At 47.5% G+C, this 19,067-nt stretch overlaps 10 protein-coding genes across 10 annotated transcripts; 6 read left to right on the forward strand and 4 right to left on the reverse strand.

The window, feature by feature from the left end:
- Positions 1-403: 403 nt before the first annotated feature.
- FIESC28_01049 (uncharacterized protein) lies at positions 404-1,944 on the forward strand (the record flags this gene model as incomplete). The annotated part of the gene is made up of 2 exons (XM_031155200.1): positions 404-907; positions 958-1,944. The coding sequence occupies 2 exons, from the start codon at positions 404-406 to the stop codon at positions 1,942-1,944; spliced, it is 1,491 nt and encodes a 496-aa protein (XP_031020749.1).
- Positions 1,945-2,845: 901 nt separating this feature from the next.
- Positions 2,846-3,628, forward strand: FIESC28_01050 (uncharacterized protein; the record flags this gene model as incomplete). The annotated part of the gene is made up of 1 exon (XM_031155201.1): positions 2,846-3,628. One exon carries the CDS (start codon positions 2,846-2,848, stop codon positions 3,626-3,628), a length of 783 nt encoding a protein of 260 aa, XP_031020750.1.
- A 314-nt stretch (positions 3,629-3,942) lies between these two features.
- On the forward strand, positions 3,943-5,046 carry FIESC28_01051 (uncharacterized protein; the record flags this gene model as incomplete). The annotated part of the gene is made up of 2 exons (XM_031155202.1): positions 3,943-4,742; positions 4,944-5,046. 2 exons carry the CDS (start codon positions 3,943-3,945, stop codon positions 5,044-5,046), a joined length of 903 nt encoding a protein of 300 aa, XP_031020751.1.
- Positions 5,047-5,789: 743 nt separating this feature from the next.
- On the forward strand, positions 5,790-6,720 carry FIESC28_01052 (uncharacterized protein; the record flags this gene model as incomplete). The annotated part of the gene is made up of 2 exons (XM_031155203.1): positions 5,790-6,500; positions 6,562-6,720. 2 exons carry the CDS (start codon positions 5,790-5,792, stop codon positions 6,718-6,720), a joined length of 870 nt encoding a protein of 289 aa, XP_031020752.1.
- Positions 6,721-7,483: 763 nt separating this feature from the next.
- On the forward strand, positions 7,484-8,067 carry FIESC28_01053 (uncharacterized protein; the record flags this gene model as incomplete). The annotated part of the gene is made up of 2 exons (XM_031155204.1): positions 7,484-7,972; positions 8,029-8,067. 2 exons carry the CDS (start codon positions 7,484-7,486, stop codon positions 8,065-8,067), a joined length of 528 nt encoding a protein of 175 aa, XP_031020753.1.
- A 770-nt stretch (positions 8,068-8,837) lies between these two features.
- On the reverse strand, positions 8,838-9,923 carry FIESC28_01054 (uncharacterized protein; the record flags this gene model as incomplete). Its single annotated transcript, XM_031155205.1, has 3 exons — positions 8,838-9,466; positions 9,536-9,658; positions 9,704-9,923. 3 exons carry the CDS (start codon positions 9,921-9,923, stop codon positions 8,838-8,840), a joined length of 972 nt encoding a protein of 323 aa, XP_031020754.1.
- Positions 9,924-10,487: 564 nt separating this feature from the next.
- Positions 10,488-10,976, reverse strand: FIESC28_01055 (uncharacterized protein; the record flags this gene model as incomplete). Its single annotated transcript, XM_031155206.1, has 1 exon — positions 10,488-10,976. One exon carries the CDS (start codon positions 10,974-10,976, stop codon positions 10,488-10,490), a length of 489 nt encoding a protein of 162 aa, XP_031020755.1.
- A 1,030-nt stretch (positions 10,977-12,006) lies between these two features.
- FIESC28_01056 (uncharacterized protein) lies at positions 12,007-12,734 on the forward strand (the record flags this gene model as incomplete). Its single annotated transcript, XM_031155207.1, has 2 exons — positions 12,007-12,217; positions 12,268-12,734. The coding sequence occupies 2 exons, from the start codon at positions 12,007-12,009 to the stop codon at positions 12,732-12,734; spliced, it is 678 nt and encodes a 225-aa protein (XP_031020756.1).
- A 43-nt stretch (positions 12,735-12,777) lies between these two features.
- On the reverse strand, positions 12,778-15,935 carry FIESC28_01057 (uncharacterized protein; the record flags this gene model as incomplete). The annotated part of the gene is made up of 3 exons (XM_031155208.1): positions 12,778-13,257; positions 13,925-15,682; positions 15,729-15,935. The coding sequence occupies 3 exons, from the start codon at positions 15,933-15,935 to the stop codon at positions 12,778-12,780; spliced, it is 2,445 nt and encodes an 814-aa protein (XP_031020757.1).
- Positions 15,936-17,437: 1,502 nt separating this feature from the next.
- Positions 17,438-18,776, reverse strand: FIESC28_01058 (uncharacterized protein; the record flags this gene model as incomplete). The annotated part of the gene is made up of 2 exons (XM_031155209.1): positions 17,438-18,327; positions 18,389-18,776. The coding sequence occupies 2 exons, from the start codon at positions 18,774-18,776 to the stop codon at positions 17,438-17,440; spliced, it is 1,278 nt and encodes a 425-aa protein (XP_031020758.1).
- Positions 18,777-19,067: the final 291 nt, after the last annotated feature.

The raw sequence follows: 19,067 nt of genomic DNA on the forward strand, positions 1-19,067 counted from the left end.
CACCGTCTCAGAATCTTCTCCGCTGGAAATGGTACATTAGCTGACCATTGCCCAGACTTTCCCCCACAATATAAGCCATGGCCCTACGTCTTGGCTTTTTTCCTCTCCTCTTTTTTTCTGTTTTTTTCTCATCTCTTGGCCATCCCTTGGCTTTTTCGTCTCGCTTGGCTGCGTAAACACACAACCATGCGAGAGAGCACAGCCAAGACAACCGGCACCGTCTTTTCAAGCATGCGAGTAAGGTTCCCCGCAGTCTTGAGGCAACACCCTGTCGTGCAATATGGGGTCAGTGGAGAGGTATAAGAGAGGAAGATTTCTCGCTCGTGAGATCAGGTAGACAGACAGGTTCACTCTTCTGTCCCTCCTCTCTTCCCTCCTCCTCTACTTCTTTCTCGCTACCAAAATGTCAGACCAAAAACCTCAAGATGACGCCAAGGACGTAGGCGCTCCTCTGGACGCCACGGCTTCCTACGCCCAGGAAAAGCCTGAAGTTGTCCCTGAGCTCTCCAACGTTGCAGCTCTTGGTCTTCCCAATGCTGCAGAGCTCGAGAAGAAGATCGTTCGCGCTCTAGACACTTGGATGCTGCCCCAGCTATGGATTCTGTACATGTTCAACTATCTCAACCGTACCAACATTGCGCAGGCGCGTCTCAACACGTTTAATCAGGATCTCAACCTCAAGGATGGAGATTATCAGACTGCTGTGGCGGTTTTGACTGTTGGCTACATGCTTGCGCAGTTGCCCTCGAACATGTTGATCACCCGAGTGAGGCCGTCGATTTATCTGCCTGTTGCTGCTTTTATCTGGTCTGCTATCTCGGCTATGACTGCGCTTTGCACGAGTGCTGGAGGTCTCTGGGGTGTGCAGTTTATTCTGGGTATCGTCGAGGCTCCTCTCTTCCCTGGTGTAAGTCACTTATTCTGCTCCAATTCTCATCATCGTACTAACATATGCAGGCTGTCTTCCTCATGTCCTGCTGGTACACCCGTCGTGAATTCGCTCTCCGTGTCGCCCTTCTATACTCCGGTCTGGTGCTCGCCCAGGCCTTCTCCGGCCTGATCGCCGCTGGTGTCTTCAGTGGTCTTGATGGTCCTATGGGTCTTGCAGGCTGGCAATGGCTTTTCATCCTCGAAGGTGCTCTGAGTGCCTTCTTTGCCATCACTGCTTACTTCACTCTGCCCAACTACCCTGACTCCCTTCACGGTGGAGCTATGCGCTACATGACTGAGGATATGCGCAAGGTCGCTGCTGCACGAATTCTTGATGACCGTGTCGAAATTCATGAGAAGTCGACTGTCTGGGTTGGTCTCAAGCTTGCTGTCGTCGATGTCAAGCTGTACATGTTCTTGTTTATGAACATCTTCATCACCTCATCCTACGGCTTCAACAACTTCTTCCCCACCATCGTTAGCGGACTCGGCTTCGGTAACGATGTTACATCCCTCCTCATGACCGCCCCTCCTTACGTCTTCGGTACACTCTGCACTTTCTACGTCTCTTGGGACTCTGACCGTCGTCGCGAACGAGGTCTCCACATCGTCATTCCCCTCTCATGCTCCGTTGTCGGTTTCATCGTAACCGTCGCAACCGGCAACGCAGCCGTCCGCTACGCTATGACCTTCCTCTACGCTGCAGGTTGCTTCTCCGCCAACACTCTCCAATACACATGGGCTGTGTCTACCATGAGTCAGACACCCGAGAAGCGTGCTGCAGCTGGTGCCATCGTCAACATCTTTGGTCACTTGGGTAATGTCATCTCACCTTACTTCTTCCCTGACAAGGATCAACCCCGATATACCATGGCTATGATCCTGCAGATTGTATTCGCCGGTCTTGGTATTACTCTTGCGTCTACCATTAAGTGGTTCTTGACAAGGAAGAACAAGAAGATTAGGTCTGAGGCTGATCGTCTTGGTGTCGACTACAACCCTTTCACTACTTAGTTGGTTGGAATGATGGAATATGGTTTACGCAATGGCTCAATGAAGCTCTGGTCATACGAATAGTATAATGAATGAACAATAACAATAATTGAAGGGCAGTATTTGCCTACTAAATACAATCTCGTTTGCCCTGTGAAGGCCCTGTTTCAACTGTAGATATGGGTTCACATACATGAATCAAGAGAAGAAAAAAACGTAGGAGCTCTCCTGTGCATAGAATATTCAGTTTAACAGTGCGATTCATTGTATATTAGTTAAAAAAAGCAAAAAGGATATCAGCCGTGTTAATCGACCGCGGCAGGAGTCGAACCTGCAATCTCTAGAGTATTTGATTTTGGTGAACCGAAATCTAGCGCCTTAGCCATTAGGCCACGCGGCCTGATCTTATTGGATGACTGTTTCGCTCAAACCAAGCACTATAGAGTGACAGCGTTCTTACTCCCAGAACTCACCCTAGACTCGCGACAATCAATTTTCGATTCAAGTTCTACCAACAGCTGATTCAAGACACTGCGCAACTGAGCTCCCTCAGTGCAACTAACTTTACATCTAGTTGGCCATCCCTGTATTTGTCGAATGCCCGATGTCAGACCAGTCTAGTAGTTCCAGTGGAAGCACACAATGACTTCCCTAGGTGCTAAGATTTAAATGGTGGAGTCGTCGATGGTACATTGGCTTTTCCTAATTGAAAGATAAATCAATCTGCACAGCCTGTTTTCGGTACATTAGCCTACTAGCAGGATTAGTAATTAAACGAAGACCGTGCGATACATAATTTCTATTGGTTGCACCCTTGCCAAATTATCCTTCCCATTTCCCCATCTACAGTGTCTCATTTCTCTGGCCTTCAACATACCGCGCCAGCCGCAAACACGACCTCTGCCACCGGAGAGTTCCAAACATGAATGAGATGATTGAAGAAATGGTTGACAATGTCTACCAGTATCCCAGCGGAACTAAGGTAGAAGCTGGAGGGAGGAAAAACCCCAATAACTTTCACTTGTTCCGTAAATGGGGGTTCACGATCTACCGCACTTATCACGGCAATAATGAAGCTTGGGAAATGCTTCTGTACTCTCTCAGACACCAGATGAAATTAGCCTTCGGCGCCTACGACAAGGGAGCGATCACCGAGTATGACGTAGACCCAGACGACATCCAATGGCTGAAGGACTTGTTTCATCTTGAGGCCCGCGAGGATCCTTCGCTCGAAGGACTTGACGTTCGAAGGCTCCGGGAGTTCTGCAGAGCTGAACGGTCCAAAGAAAAACATATCATCGAGACACCACACAGAAGAACTTTCAAGACTACAAGACCCAGAGAGACTCAAGGAATGGCAGATTGGGAGTTTGATTACGTTCTTTTTGCCGATGAGGCAGTCTTGAGGGATGTTGCCAGAGGCGAATTCATCGTCAAAGCTGTGTCGCTCAAATGGAAGGACGGTAAATTCGACTCGACGTGGGGCTGGATGAGAATTCCTACGGGTTACCTGCTAGAGTTATGGCATCACCTGATGCTCAATGACCTCCGCACTGAACATGCCTTGAGTTTCGACGGAGATGAGGAAGAGCTTGAAAATCTTATCTGGGCTGGAGACGCTTCCACCGACTGTACTGGCGATTACTCTGAGGTTCGCCCCGGACGGCATCACTACGACAACCAAAGTCCGAGATGCCTCTCGTGAGGGTCACGGGAACAAGTTCTGGCTCTATATTCAACTCAATGAGAAACAATTGAGCTATCAGTATTACACATTAAAATCTGTAAAATGCTACAAGATGATAATTGAGACTCAATTCGTTACTTTTATTTATTATTGGTGTGATGTTCTAGTAAGAGGAATAATAGTTTACGCGAAGGCCGTGCGGTGCATGTAAAACATCTGTTGGTTGTAACACCGTTAGACTTAATTGTTTTTTCCTCTCTTTCCACACTCGTCCACTTTTCACTCCACTTCCATCACGAACCGAATCTCGCCACAATTAAACCTCTTTGATAATGGCTGACCATATCGAAGAAATGATTGAAAACTGCTGTTGGCCTGAACTTGACACTAAGCGATATCCTGGAGGGAGGAAAAACCCCAACAACATTTACCGCTACCGCAAATGGGGCTACACAGTCTACCGGACATACTACAGCAAGGAGTCTGATGAAGCTTGGGCAATGCTGCTGTACTCTCTAGAACATCAGACCAAATTGGCATTGAGCGGCTTTGGAGAAGAGGGTGTTGACGACGATGACGTGCACGTTGACCAAGATGACGTTCAACAACTGAGGAACCTCTTCACGATTGAAGGTCTTGAAGACCCTTCGAAATTTGAAGGCCTCGATGTTCAAGGTGTTCGGGACTTCTGGAGTGCTCAATCGCTCAAGATGAAGCAAGCTGTGGTACAGATACCAGGCAAAAGACGCCGATTGACAACAAGGCCCTGGGAAACTGAAGCCATGGCAGATTGTGTCCACGACTTTGTGCTACTCGCCGACGAGGCAACTTTGAAAGACGTGGCAAATGGCTTGTTTGTTGTCAAAGCTGTCTCGTTGGAGCTGTTGGGGGCAGCCGGTTGGTCAGGGGGCTGGATGCGGATCCCGACAAGCTATCTATTAGATCTGTGGTTTCTGCTTTGTGATTGGCCAAGCAGGCCAGAAAACGCCCTGAGTTTCTCTGGCTCTGAGGAAGAGCTCCATTACTGGATCTGGCCTGGTGATGATAATCGCTGTATCAGGACTGCGAGATATTCTGAGGTTCGAAAGTTCCCACATTACAACGGTCAGACGTACCATGAGGATTTGTGGCGGTAAGTAACAAGACATATTGGTGGAGCTATCAAGAAGGCTGTTGAATGGTTGAAGTAAAAGGCCTGTTCAGAAACCACAGTTACCTTTTTAACTTGTTACCTCTCTTCTATCTTACATTGGTGTAACCAGGTCAATTAGCTTCAACCTCCTAAAACTCATATCTTGAAAACGAAGCCAAGGATGTAGCTAACGTAACTTAGCAAACGGCGCGCTCCACTCACCGAGCGGTGTGATGAAGAGGGATCTTCAGATTCGTCACTGTTCTGCTTTGACTCCTCGGATGACGATGGGCCTCTACATTAAGTACCACGATCAGCGACGCAACGAAGGAAGGAGGATGCTTCTACAGGAGCTAAAGAAAAAGATATCTTTTCATCAGGATATGTCAAGGAGGATAACTAACATGGAGTTAGAAGACACAAGCAATCACCGCTGGGGTTAAATGTACTGCGAGCGATTAATAAGAATATCCATTGCTTGACGTTACAACGAGACTGCATATTGAAATATACAGTAGAGTGGTTTAAGAGAATTCTGTGTAGTACTTCTGTACAATTTTCACTTGTTTCTTTTCTCCTTTCTCCAACTGTAGCCTAACTAGCCCAAAAGGCTTTCTTTCTTATGACTACAACTACAGGACTTATCTTAAGCATCCTGCCAATGTTCATCTTTACCGCTGTTGGAGATAATCTATCTATCACGAATACCTATGTCTGAGCTCTGAGGAAAAAGGCCTTATCATAATTCACTTTCAATACTAGTCAATTAAGGCATCAGTATCAAGTAACAGGCACGTTGCAGCGCTACCGCAAAATAAGTAATGGAGACCCAGTTAATTCATTACTCCTATTCGATGCCTGTGAAACATTCCACTAAAAGGAACAACAGTTTACGCGAAGGCCGTGCGGTGCATAATATCTGTTGGTTGCACCCTTGCCAAGCTCACTTCGCTTTCTTTCCTTACCTCCACAGAGGCTCATTATTTGAACCTTTTCAACCTTGAGATATCCCACACAAGTCCTATTTCCGTCCCAAATCTTCTGAAAATGGGTGACCTTGTTGAAAAGATGGTCGACTACGTCTGGCCGCCCCCGCGCGAGTTCAAGAAAGAGCCTGGAGGCAAAAAGAACCCAAACAACTGGCTCAAATGGGGTTTCACAATCTACCGAACTTACTACGGCGAAGAGTCTGATGAGGCTTGGCAAATGCTTCTGTACTCTTTGAGGCACCAAACTAAATTGGCATTTGGAGGGTTCGAAGACATGAAGGATGCAAATCAAGACGACGTACAGCGGCTTAGGGACTTGTTCCGCCTCGACGTTCGCGAGGATGCCTCCGTACTCGATGGTCTTGACGTTCGGGGCCTCCGAAAATTCTGCAACGATGAAAAGAACAAGCTGATCCACATCGACGACCAAGGGTGGCGACATATCAAGACAACCCTTTGGCCCCCCGAGGATGAAGCAATGGCCGAATACGTCTTCGACTTCGTTCTACTTGCCGACGAAGCAGTTTTGAGAGACATAGCAGGCGGCGAATTTATCGTTAAAGCCGTTTCAATGCGTTGGAGAGAGGGATATTCCGCATTCGGCTGGATGAGGATCCCTACCGGGTATCTGCTCGATTTGTGGATGATTCTTATGTTTAATGATGATCACACTGAGCGCGCACTGAGCTTCAGAGGACCGGAGAGCGAGCTCGACTATCACATTTGGCCAGGCGATATGGCCCTTGCTGATACAGGCGCTTGTTCTGAGGTTCGCCCACCAACCCTCTTGTACCCTAATCAAAACGTGTACCATATGATTTAGCGGTGAGATGGAAGGCAGTGAAAAGGACTCGGTCCCCGCTGTGAAAGATTACTGTGGTGGCATCTGGACCAACACATGGTACCGTGTAGGCGTTCTTGAACCCAACAAGTGCCCCGCCGAAGATAATTGCGACTACAACGCAGCCAACAGGAGCTCTAAAGCCTAGCGTTACTTGTGAAGGGTCAAGTGAGAGCTACTCTCCATTTCGTCAAGCTGGGAAGGGCGGAAAATGCGCCGAGATTTTGTCTATCAACGGCTACTACTACTGTGGATCACCAATCCAGGAGAATATGGTAAGTAACGTAAGGAATCTCACCAGGTGGCTAGTACGACGACATGTGCCTCAATATAGAAGCATTAGAAGATTACTATGTCTCAGCTAGCTAGGAGGAACCCCGCAGTCGGTAGTGGCTGTGAGGCCCTGTGGACCGAGTATTGGGTTAGTATTGAGTTGTAAACAGAGCTTAGAACTTCTGTATAACTCCTCGGATGACGATGGGCCTCTACGTTACGTACCACGATCAGCAACGCAACGAAGAAAGGAACATGCTTCTGAAGAGGCTCAAGGCGCAGTATAAGTTAGCACCTGGGTATTGGGTTAAGGCTCCCAAGACGATTTGAAAAATCAAGAAATTATCCCATCTCCACGATTAGAGTCAATATACAGGGTAATTCATAAGAATATGCATTAAATGAGGTTACCAGAAGGTGCATACTGAAATAAGCAGCAAAGTAGCTTAAGCGAAGTCTGTGCGGTACTCCTTCCTTGCAATTTCAACTTGTTTCTTTTCTCTTTCATGATATTTGATGTTTTGAATGTTTTCAAGGCGTAAAGTTCAAACCAACACAACGAACGTAGCGCAACTAGCTCAGTCAGCGTCTCCCCCACTATAAGTCTGATATATTTATCTTACGCTAGACCCTCAGATATGTCTGACATCATCGAAAAGACCATACAATTTACCTACTGCCCTAGACGGGAGACCAAATCAGAACCTGGAGGCAGAAAGAACCCCGCCAATGCTCATTTTTTCCGCCATTGGGGATACCCTATTTATCGCACATACTATGGTCCCGGCTCTGACGAAAGCTGGAACGAACTACTTTACTCGTTGAAGAAACAGACCGGGCTAGGACTTGGAGCTTTTGAAGACGAAGACCAGAATGACGTACAAAAGCTCAAGGAACTTTTCCATCTCAACGCTTACGAAGATCCTGCCACTCTAGAAGGACTCGACGTCAAGGGGCTTCGACAGTTTTGCAACAAGCATCAGTTGGGAATATTCACAGCTTTTTCAGATTGTCTCTTTCATTTCGTTCTGATGGCTGATAAATCAGTGCTGGAAGACATAAAGAAAGGAATATTCGTGGTCAAGGCTATTTCACTGTCGTGGGATGGACGACCGGGGTGGGGGTGGGTAAGACTGCCAACTGGTTATTTGATAGAGCTTTGGCAACAGCTCCTGCGCTATAGGACCGATACCGAAAATGCATTGCACTTTCATGGACCTGAGGAAGACCTTGATACTTACATCTGGGCCGGGGATTTAGCTAATGAAGAGACAGGTCGGTGCTCTGAGATTTGCGATTTACGTTGTCATTATGGTAGAGAAAACATGTATGTTATGTTTTGACAGATCGGGGGAGACACAACTGTCTGGTCGCTGTAAGAAGCATCTCTTATTTCGTTCCTCGGTTCACGTCTTATGACAAGCAGCGTGAAGAAGTTCACGTTGGCCCATAATCAGGTTGGAACTGACTCGATAAGTGCATAAGCTACCATACCCTAGTCAAAGGACCTTGTCTAGCGTGGCCGGTTCGGAACTTTTAACCAACACAGCGTTGCATCTGGGTGGAGACAGAGTGCAGTTTAGAGCCAACAGCTCGGAATGCTACGTGCCAAGCATGTTGGTTCTGCATTCTCATACGTAAAACAATGAGGACTAACAGATGACCGTGAATTTTGAACAAAACGCACGCACCTTCCCTTGGCAACTGGGCCGCTGTAACCGCTGTAGCGAGCTTGAAATGCAGAACCATCACCGGGAATGTTCCGTTGTAGGATTGAACGTTCCGTGTTCTCTTTTTGCGTTCAAACATGCACCCTGCTCTCTTGAGAATTAACCATTGATTAACTTCGATTTCATAAGGAATGGTCTAATAGGTACTGTGTATTATCTCAATTAATCTGCATCTAAAAACCCTTTAATTCATGAACCCGTCACACCTATCAATGTTATGAAAAGGTATCTAGGGGTTTTGGAACACGTCAGAAGATGACAATTATTCATCATCGTCATCATCATCCATCCTCAGCTGTGGAATTGGAGGACCGTTCGCGCTGCTGAACTTGATCCTGGGACCATAGGTCTCTTGGGGATAGTATCCAATACAGATGGGCTTGCCGTAAAGGTCAGTAGCCTCCTGCAAGTCGCTGCAATCAGACTTGATCCACCAATTGCCGCCCCGAACGCGGCCAGTTTCAAGATCGTTTTCCTGCTCAATGGATTCGCAGGTATCGCCCGGCTGGACCACGTGAATAGGACATATCGGGGGTAGACACAGCTTGATACCCGCACGTATCTTGCGACAGTCAGCTATAAATCTTTTGTTGTGCACATATAGGTCATAGCCAGCAACACCTGGGTGGGCCTTGGCGATCGAGTCACACGTTTCGTTCCCTTTGGTCGTGTGGTACTTCTTCGTAGGGCAGAACCTTTCGCGTCCCTCTTCCCAGGGCGTTAGCGGGATATCCGTAGGACCAGAGCCGCCGCATTTCTCGTAAACCTCCACTAGTTTGGACCGGTAGAAGCTGTCGTATTCAGAGTACGAGGAGGATTGCATCATTTCTAGTTTGCGGCGGTTGCAATCAAGGCAGAGCTTCTCTTCGTGTTCCAGGTCCTCGGTGTCCTCTAAGATGTCTGATAGGCAAAAATGATTGGGTCAGTCTCTTGCCTCGTCGATCAATAAGCAAAACGTACCGTTGCAGTACCTGTTGGTCTTTGGATCTTTGTCACAAGTCTCGTTCCAGCCGGCCCAGATATAGCCTCCGTAGAATTGAGGCACATCATCTACCTTCTTCTCATTTGCGCAAGCACTGGCAACTGTATCGAACCAAACTTTCAGCGATGCAGAGCAAGTGGCCGTACATATCTCATCGGTCAGGGTTACGTTGCCAAGTGATGCGTAATAGCCGCCCTGTTTGAAGGAGCGTATATACACAGGACAGTCGATATCTGCAGACATTGCCTTCACGCAGGCGTCGCCGACGTTTTTGCGCTCGAGATCCTCAGCATAGTAGAGGCTGAAGGCGGCACTACTACCGAGGTACAGACTCAGCAAGGGAACAAGACGTTGAATGACAACCATTGTTATGAATAGTTGCTATGAGCAGCGTCGGCAGCACGGGATGCGAAATGATTATCTCCCGCGGCGTAAATCTGTGTTAGTAGTTGGTCTCTTGCCAGAACCGGTGGTTTTATTTGTACGAATAGAGCATGGAAAAGTAGGCAGCAGTCTCCATAGCACCAGTCATCTTGTCCCCGACCAGGCCCACTTCCATGTTACGGTGTGTTGCTAAAGAACTCCAGTTTCACGGCGCTAGCAAGGGTAGTTAACCCATGATCGCTGTTTTCTTCCTCGGCAAAGCACGCGGTGCTGGAGTAGCCCAAATCCTCGATACTGTATCACAAAGATTGAGCAAACTACGTAGAACTAAAAACCAATCGCCTCTAGAAAACAGTTCGTTGTTCATCTCCGTACCTTTGTTCGTCTTAGGTACTTTCGTGTTGCCATCTGCGAAGCTCAGAGTAATCTCCAGTCAAGCGTGTGAGCAGTTCAAACTACTCTGGAGTCGGCGACTTAGCGGTTGACAGTGATATATTGGAAGATGTCTGCAAGGTGTATCTAACAAAAGAGCAATTTTGATCATGATCATACAGCTCTCTGAAAGTCGGCTTCCATTTTATTTGATAATAATAGTTCGATTATGTCGATAGAAAAGTCGTCAGACACGTCGTCAACAGAATTCAAGTAAGCCCAGTCATATTCTTTATGGGTATCGTAGTGCTGAAAGTAATGGATTTCAGAACAGTCCCCAGTGCAGTCAAGTGCCGCATCTCCAGCCCAGATATGGTCCTCAAGATCCTCTTCAGATTCCAAGAAGTGAAGACAGTCCGCTGTCCTGCTGTTCCACATGAGGTATGTCCATAAATCTAGAAGATAGCCTGTTGGGATTCGCATCCATCCCCATCCCGAGTGGCCGTTCCATAGCAACGAGACAGCCTTGACAATATATTCACCTCTCGCTAAATCCATCAGGACAGCTTTGTCAGCTAGCAAGACGAAATCGAAGAGGTAGTCTGCCATGGCCTGACCCTCATGAGGTCTTGCGCTCACGCGTAATTCTTTGTTGGCTCTCATGATGATTTTAGTCTCCTTGGATTTCTCGGCTTTGCAAAATTTTCGGAGGCCACGGGCATCGAGTCCATCGAGTGTTGCAGTGTCTTCTTGAGCATTAAGATGGAATAACTCCTGGACCGTTCAGCGATTATCTTGATCTACTTTCTCCTTGCCCTCGTATGTACCAAATGCAAGCTTGGTCTAATGCTATAGGCAATAAAGAAGTGATTGCTAATAATCGTCAGATTCCTTGCTGTAGTAGGTGCGGTAGATACTAAAGCCCTATTTGCGGTAGTACTGGTGGTTATTGGGGTTCTTTCTCCCTCTGCGTTGCAGTTTAGTCCCTTGTGGGATACGCTAAACGTGGTCTATTATCTGGTTGATAACGTCTGACATCTTGGAAGAATTGGTAATAAGGATGTGGTTGTAAATCTTGTAGGCTTGCAAAAGTAATGGTCTAACGGGAGAGGAGGATAGAAAGAATAAAGATAAACTGAACCTTTAACCGACATAGCGTTTAATTGGGGTGGAGAATGGACCACAGCTTAGGCCCAACGGTTTCGAATACCATTATCCTTCCTATAGGCTACAGGTAAAAGGATATCCACCTGTTGGTTCTACAACTCCATTCACGGTTACAAAACGGAGAGGCTGAACTAAGACGCTTACACCGCTTAAGGGGCTTGCGCCATATTTTTCATCTGAAGGGATAAAGGAAAGGTATCATTCTTCTCTTGGTATGCATCGATGCAACGTCTGGGGTATTCAGTAACGGGTTTAGCTATTCGTGCTTGGTGGAGTCTCAACTTACGCCAATTACGCCGGATTATACGCTTTGATTGGATAGGCTAATATGCCAAAGACGCCAAAGACGCCGCTCATAGATTAAATACTGTTGACGAATCTTGTCGCAACGATCTCATAGAGCTGATTATGAATCAGTGGAAAGTACAAACACATATATAAGAGATTGTTATCAGAGCGAATCGAGAGGCTCTTAACATCTAAAACAATCACCATTGCACCACAAACTCAACGAGCTACCTCAGCTATGTCTATTACCTTCAAGCGGTATTGGCTCCCAGAAAAGAAAGGGGTTGACTCTCTACAGCTTCGAGACATCCCAAAGGAACCACCCACACTCGGTCAGATCTTGGTCCGGATCAAGGCTGTTTCTTTGAACTGGAGAGATGGCATCGTGGCTATTGTTACCAATCCTTTTTCAGGACTCGATGCTGTCGTCCCTGGAAGTGATGGTGCAGGTTAGTACATTGTCTACATGACTTCTATATGCCTACTGGCATGTATACAGGCATTGCTGAGGAAATAGGCGAAGGCGTGACTGAGTGGAAAGTGGGTTATCACGTATTCGCGAACTTCACACAGGACCATATCGCCGGACGCCTCACTGGCGAGATCGGCCTTACTCAGCTTGGAGGTGAACAGCAAGGTCTTTTGGGCGAGTTCTTCATTTTTCCCAAGACTGACGTTGTCAAGATTCCCGACTATCTTTCCTTTGCAGAAGCCTCATGCCTTCCATGCGCAGCCTTGACAGCTTGGAATGCATTGTACGGCCTAACACCTCTCCGACCTGGCCAGACTGTTCTCTTTCAGGGAACAGGTGGTGTTTATACCTTTGCGCTGCAGATCGCTCATGCTGCTGGAGCAAAGACGATTGTGACTTCCTCATCTGATGAGAAATTGGCTAAAGCGAAACATCTCATCGATTGCGCTCGGAGTGATATAGGTGATCAACTGTCCATGGTGCTCAAGTCTTGATTTTGACTTCGGAGGGACGATGGATTCTTCACAACTTTGCGTATCATGGTTTTATTAAGTACACGTTGCGGGCATCTTTATCACCAGATGTGTCACAAGCAAACCCCGAGTAGTTGCGTATCATGATATCATCGGAAGTGTCACTTTGGGTACCCAGCCCTTGCTCAATCCTGGCTATCTGAGTGGCATCACCGAAGGGTTTGACACGAATCTTGGTGTTGCCACCCAGCTGTTGGGTTTCATAGCTGAGATAAGCTGCTTGAGCCTCAATTCTGTGGATTTCTTGATGTAAGCTCAAACTTCTAGAAGTCATCTCAATATCGAGAGTAACCTTCAAGCCTGGAAGTGCCTTGCTGGTACGCCTTCCTCTCTGGAAGCTGCAGCCCATGCCTACTGCGGAGTTACACTCATCCTTCTCCATCGGAAGATGCGCAAGCACTTGGAAGCGCACAATGAGACATGGCTTGGTTTCGACATATCTTTGGAAACATGAAAGGATAAGATCGAAGCAGTCGTTCAGAGCCTGGTGGAATATATTAAGTGTGTGCCTGAGAACATGTTTTTGAATGTCCCCTCTTATTCCCATTATTTAGAGTGGGCGGTGAGGTCAGCTACCAAGAGGAAATGGAAATAGTGCGTAAGAGATTAGAAAGCTCTTATAAGAAACGAAGATTTAGGAATATATCACAAGCACTCGATGTACTTGAACAGTTGTGGATTGGTCGTCAAGTACAAGGCGTCTTGGGTGGGAAAAGGGCAGACTGGGAAAACATCTTGAGGTCTACCGAAGAACCACTTCTTCTAACCTAAGGCGCTAGATACCATACATGCTAGCAATATGCAACTCAACAAATGTGCCAAACGTGAGAAGAACATGGTCTGCAGTAACACATGGGTCAATCACTCACGCTCCTCGCGTGTAAAGGTTTTTGCCTGTTTTAAAACAAATAAGGTCCATAAAAGAACAAGTTTACTGTCTGTAGGAGGAGGCTACTCAACGAGCTAATTGGATTTACATCATCTATTTACACTCCAACACAGACCCAATAGTCAGCCCAGAGCTTTTCGCACCCACTACCAACTGTCGGGTTCCACTTAGCCAATTGAGCCATAGTAATCTTGTAATACTTCTGAATCGAAGCGCAGGTAGTAGTTGAAGCCACCTTATGAAACTTCTTACAGTTACTGACCATCTTGGGTTGAATTGGTGAGGGCGTCTCGATACCGTTGCTTGGCTTAGTCGGACTGCCACCAATAACACCGACACAAACGTTATATCCAGCCCAAAGACCGGCACAATTGCTTCCGACCGCAGGATTCCACTTCCCAAAGTCTACCAACGAGATCTTGTAGTAGTTCTCGATCGATGAACAAGTGGTTGTCTTCGCAACCATGTGGAACTTGTTACAGTTGCCGACCATCTTGGGCTGGATGGGCAGAGGTGTGGTAATCCCGTTCGACGGTGCCTTGGTCGGTGTAGAACCCTTCGTGGTGGTCTTGGTAGGAGGCTTCCATCCAACAGCACCAACACACACCCAATAGCCTGTTAATAGAGATGTGCATTTGCTACCGACAGCGGGGTTCCAGGAGTAAAAGGTGTCAAACGGAAGGTTGTAGTAGTTCTCAATGGAAGTACAAGTTGTAGTAGACTGAATCTGGTGGAACTTCTCGCAATTCTTGACCATGTTACCTTGAATAGGCGATGGTGTTGAGATGCCATTCGCAGGCTTGGTCGTGGTGGCTGTGGCTGCTGTCGTCGTAGTAGGCTTGTAGCCCTCAACGCTGACACACACCCAATAGCCAACCCATAAACCAGAACAGCTTTTCTCAACGGCAGGATTCCAAGCAACTAATTGGTCAAGAGGCAGATTGTAATAACGCTCAATCGATGCGCAGGTGGTGGTAGAAGTGATCTGGTGGAATTTGTTGCAGTTCTTGGCAAGTCCTTCTTGAATGGGAGACGGGGTCTGACCACCTCCAGTAGCTGTAGGCTTCGGAGAGGTGGCGGAAGGTTTCACTGTAGGCGTACCAGGGACACCAACACAGTAGTAGTAGCCAGCCCAGATGCCGTCGCAGTCTTTGCCAACGGCAGGATTCCACTCGAAAAAGGTGTCGGAGTCAAATGTACCGAAGTTGGATACGATCTTGGCGCAGGTCTCACCTTTCCCGGCCTGGTGAAATGACACACAAGTGTCAATCAGACCCTCCTGCGTTGTACTGGGCTTGGAAGGACCGGTAGGCTTAGGTGTGGTGCTGGTCATCATGGTTTTTGTTGGTGCGGCCGTCGGGGTTCCAGGAACACCAACGCAGTAGTAGTAGCCGGCCCATATACCACTACAGTCATCTCCAACGGCTGGATTCCATTTGAAAAACGTATCGAAGTCGAAAGTACCTAGAAACACAGCGATGGTTAGCGAAGCCCCGTGAATGATTAGAAAGTGAGATTTACCGTAGGTAGATAAGATCTTCGGGCATGTTTCACCCTTGCCAGCTTGGTGGAACGAGGTACAACTGTCAATGAGTCCGTCCTGGGTAGTGCTAGGCTTCGCAGGCCCTGTCGGCTTTGTTGAGGTCGCAGCCGTCTTAGTTGGGGGACTGGTTGGGGTACCAGGAACACCCACACAATACCAAGTATTGGCCCAGATGCCACTGCAGTCAGATTCAACAGCAGGATTCCACTCAATGAAGGTGTCCACGTCAAAGGTCTTGTACTCCGCGATGATCTTGGGACAATTATCTCCCTTTTTGGCCTTGTAGAAAGAAGTGCAGCTGTCGATCAAACCTTCCTGGGTAGGGCTGGGTTTGGGATCTTGTGTCGGTTCAGGAACGGTCTTCTTAGTCGTGGTGACTTTGGGAGGTTCTTCATCACGAGGAAGCCCATTGTTGACCTCGACGCAGTATGCATGCCCAACCTGGATACCACTGCAATCACTTTTCACGGTAGGGTTCTGACATGATTAGCAGAGTGCAGTCAGATGCATGGCAGTTACTTACATATTCGACAAATGTTTCGTGGTCAAGCTCCCAAAGATCTTCCAGGTAAGCGCAATCTTGGTCTTTGTTCTCCGACGTTTCCCAGAATGTACAATCCGAAGGGATACCCGGGTCTGTCGGTCCGTTCTGTCGACGGAACCTTCGTCCACGAACAGCTGCTGCTGTTACAGCAAGCAGCGCTTCAACAAACACATGGGAAATAAGCATGTTAACCAGGAATACCAACGAAGGGCAAAGGGTCGGAAGTGAAGTCCAGGCCTGTGTAACAAGCTTGGTATAATCGATTTCAGTTCTAAAGGTCCGACGAGCATGTTCATTTATTCCTCGCAAATTTCTTCGTCTAGTCGGGCTGATCGTGCACTCTGCACTCACCAATCCGGGTCGTCCTCCGTCGGTTCATCGTGTCATGAAAGTCTGTCGGCATAGAACTGCCAAGGCTGGCAGGATAGAATGTGCCGGCTTAGCATCTCGAACCAACAGCATTACAGGGGGTCATCCTCTGGATTGTTACTTCCGTGATAGTTTCGCTGTGCACTAGTGTTAGTACTTTGTACGCCCAACAAGACTTCGTGAGCGGTGAGCACACAGACGTTTTAGCCTGACATGAGTCGGTTGGTGCTTGGAACTTTATTTTCACTGGACTTCTGTGATCCGCCGCGGCCGGTGCCCAGATGTTGCGAAAACATTTAGTGGATAATCTCATGCATGTTGGTTCGTACCTACATAAAGTCACACTTGTCTTGCCACTAATGGACCCATTGGACCCTTGCAGCCTCGGCAATGAAGCCCTGTCGACCTGAGTAATGATTGACGCTCAGTAATTTGAACCCCTGTACGCCAAGTTGCAGGGCTTCAGCGAAGAATTTTACACGACCGTGATACCTATCTGAGTCGTGAAAACACTATCGCGACTCTTCATACGACCTTACAGATTGGGTATAATCTGTTCAGTCAAGCCACTAATGTTCACGAGCACTTTGCTATTGGTCGGTGAATGAGACTGTTGGGTAAATACAAAAGGACCTTTCTATTGACACCAGACAGCGGGAACTAGATACCCAAACGGCAAGAAGATGGAAAAAGTGGCGTTTCGGAGTTTTTTGTCATACCTACTTTGTATGGTAAGGTGAGTCTCGTTTGAACTGGTACTGGCCCCATCGCGAACTCTATCCCGAACAGTACGTACCTCGAACCATCACGAAATGTCATGGGATGTAAATTATAGACCATGGCCCTGTCTATGGAGAATCATGTGATGGTCTACGTGTCAACTCAAACCAGTAATCGTCTCATTACGTGTATTCCATTCTTCCGTCTAGGCTTGTTGCCTGCTTGAGAATGGCAGAATAATTGTAGCAGTAATTGGTGATAGGACTCCACATACTAGCCTACCCTAGAGCCTTGTCGGTTGGTTATGACAAGTATTCATTCTTCAACAGTAAAGTTCCAGGAGACAGGAAATGCATCATGGGATTTTTAAACTTATATTGAATGAATGGAACATGATTAACTGTGAATCTTGCACTATGACTACGAAGTACATACAGTCTCTGTTTGATAACGATTTGTAGTGTGGAATTGTCATCGAAAAACAATTTTAAGTTGGGGACAGTTTTAGTCTATGGAATGCTTATAGCTAACTACACATATCGTGCCCGTGAGTATCGTATCAATATTCCGACAGGCGTGACCCCAGATTGCGAAGTATTTCACAGCTCCTTTTTAGTTGAATCCCACCCAGAGACAGGTGCAACACACAGAGCCGTACCGGGGACCAGGCTCTCGTCACATTTCTTCTCAGTCAAAGATGGGTTGATAGCAAGCATAAGATCGTCCTCGCAGATGTCGTTTTCTTTACAGATACTCGTGCAAGTGTCCGACTTTGTAACGACATGCCAATCTCCACACATCAAGGTCGTGCCTTCGGCCACCTTTGCTTCTTTTGGGGGATCGGTACGCAATACTACCGGTCCGTTCGCACTGCTGCTCTTGTGTTTGACTATAGATGCCTTCAAAACACCTTCAATCGTGGCCTTGGAACCAAGAGGGGAAACGCAGATGGTCTTTCCATAGAAGTCAGTGCCTCCTTGAAGGTTTGTGCAATCGCGGTTGACCCATGAGTTGTACTTGGGAATGCTGTCTATGCGCAGGCCTAAAGCACTTTCGACGGTAAAGCAAGTGTCTCCTTTTTTGACGTAGTAAGTTTCGCATGCTGTAGGGAGACACAGCTTCAGGCCTGCTGGAACCTCACGACAATTCGCGATGTCGTCCTGATTGCCCATGTACAGAAGAGCGCCGGAAACGCCTGCTTCCTTAGAAATAGAGTCGCAGGTATCTCCCTCCTTGGAGGTGTAGTAGTTCCCACTCAAGCAAAAGTCCAGTTCCTTTTGCTTTGGTTTAAGAGGGGGTAGGATCTCAGTTGGTCCCGAACGGCCACATGTCTTGTAGATGTACTCAAGCTTATTCTTGTAGTACTCGTTATAGATGGAGTACTGAGAAGATTGCATTACAGCAAAACGCCTCTGATAGCAGATGTGGCATAGCTCCTCACGAGGTCTGCTCTCATCGTCACCTGGGCTAGAGAACTCGTCGATGATATCTGTCGTTTACCACAATTAGCTACCAGATTCGTGGGCTGTTATCGTAACAGGAAAGTTTACCATTGCAGTACTTCTTTGTCCTAGGATCCTTGATGCAGGTCTCGTTCCAGCCAGCCCAGATATTTCCACCGTACCGCGTGGGAGCGTTATTAGCAGATCCAAAAGATTCCCCAGCGCACTCCTTGGAAACTGTGTCGACCCATTTGCGAAGGGAACCAGAACAGGTCCCAACACAGATTTGGTCAGTCAGAGTAACGTTTCTGAGTGAGCCGCGGTAGCGAGGCTGCATGAAAGAGCGGATATACGGGTCGCAAGTAATATCGGCGGACAGAGCGCTGACACATGATTCTGGGAAACCGTGTGATTCCAGGTTCTCTGCTTCATAGATGCGGAAAGCACCTGCGCTGAAACAGAGACCAAGCACAACGAGATGTTTGAATAGAGCCATGATATCACAATCTCTCATCTGCTAGATGAGTTGATAGAGTTTCGAGGACGTGTGACTGATGTGGCGATCCAGATAACCCCGTAAATCCACGACTGGTTCAGTCGGTATATACAGTCGCTGGGTGAGATGGTAAATTCGACGTGACTCGGGACTCGATGGCCATGGGTTTGGTTACATAGCCCAGGTCTAGAACCAACCCACTTCGCTCGGATCCAAGATGAACAGTCTTTTGCTTTCGCTTGCATTTCTTCTGATGTCCGCAAGTATGTCGGAGCGATCGGACATGCCGAG

Source organism: Fusarium coffeatum, assembly GCF_003316985.1.
Source record: "Fusarium coffeatum strain FIESC_28 chromosome Unknown BRIP53273_contig_29, whole genome shotgun sequence".
Classification (NCBI taxonomy): domain Eukaryota; kingdom Fungi; phylum Ascomycota; class Sordariomycetes; order Hypocreales; family Nectriaceae; genus Fusarium; species Fusarium coffeatum.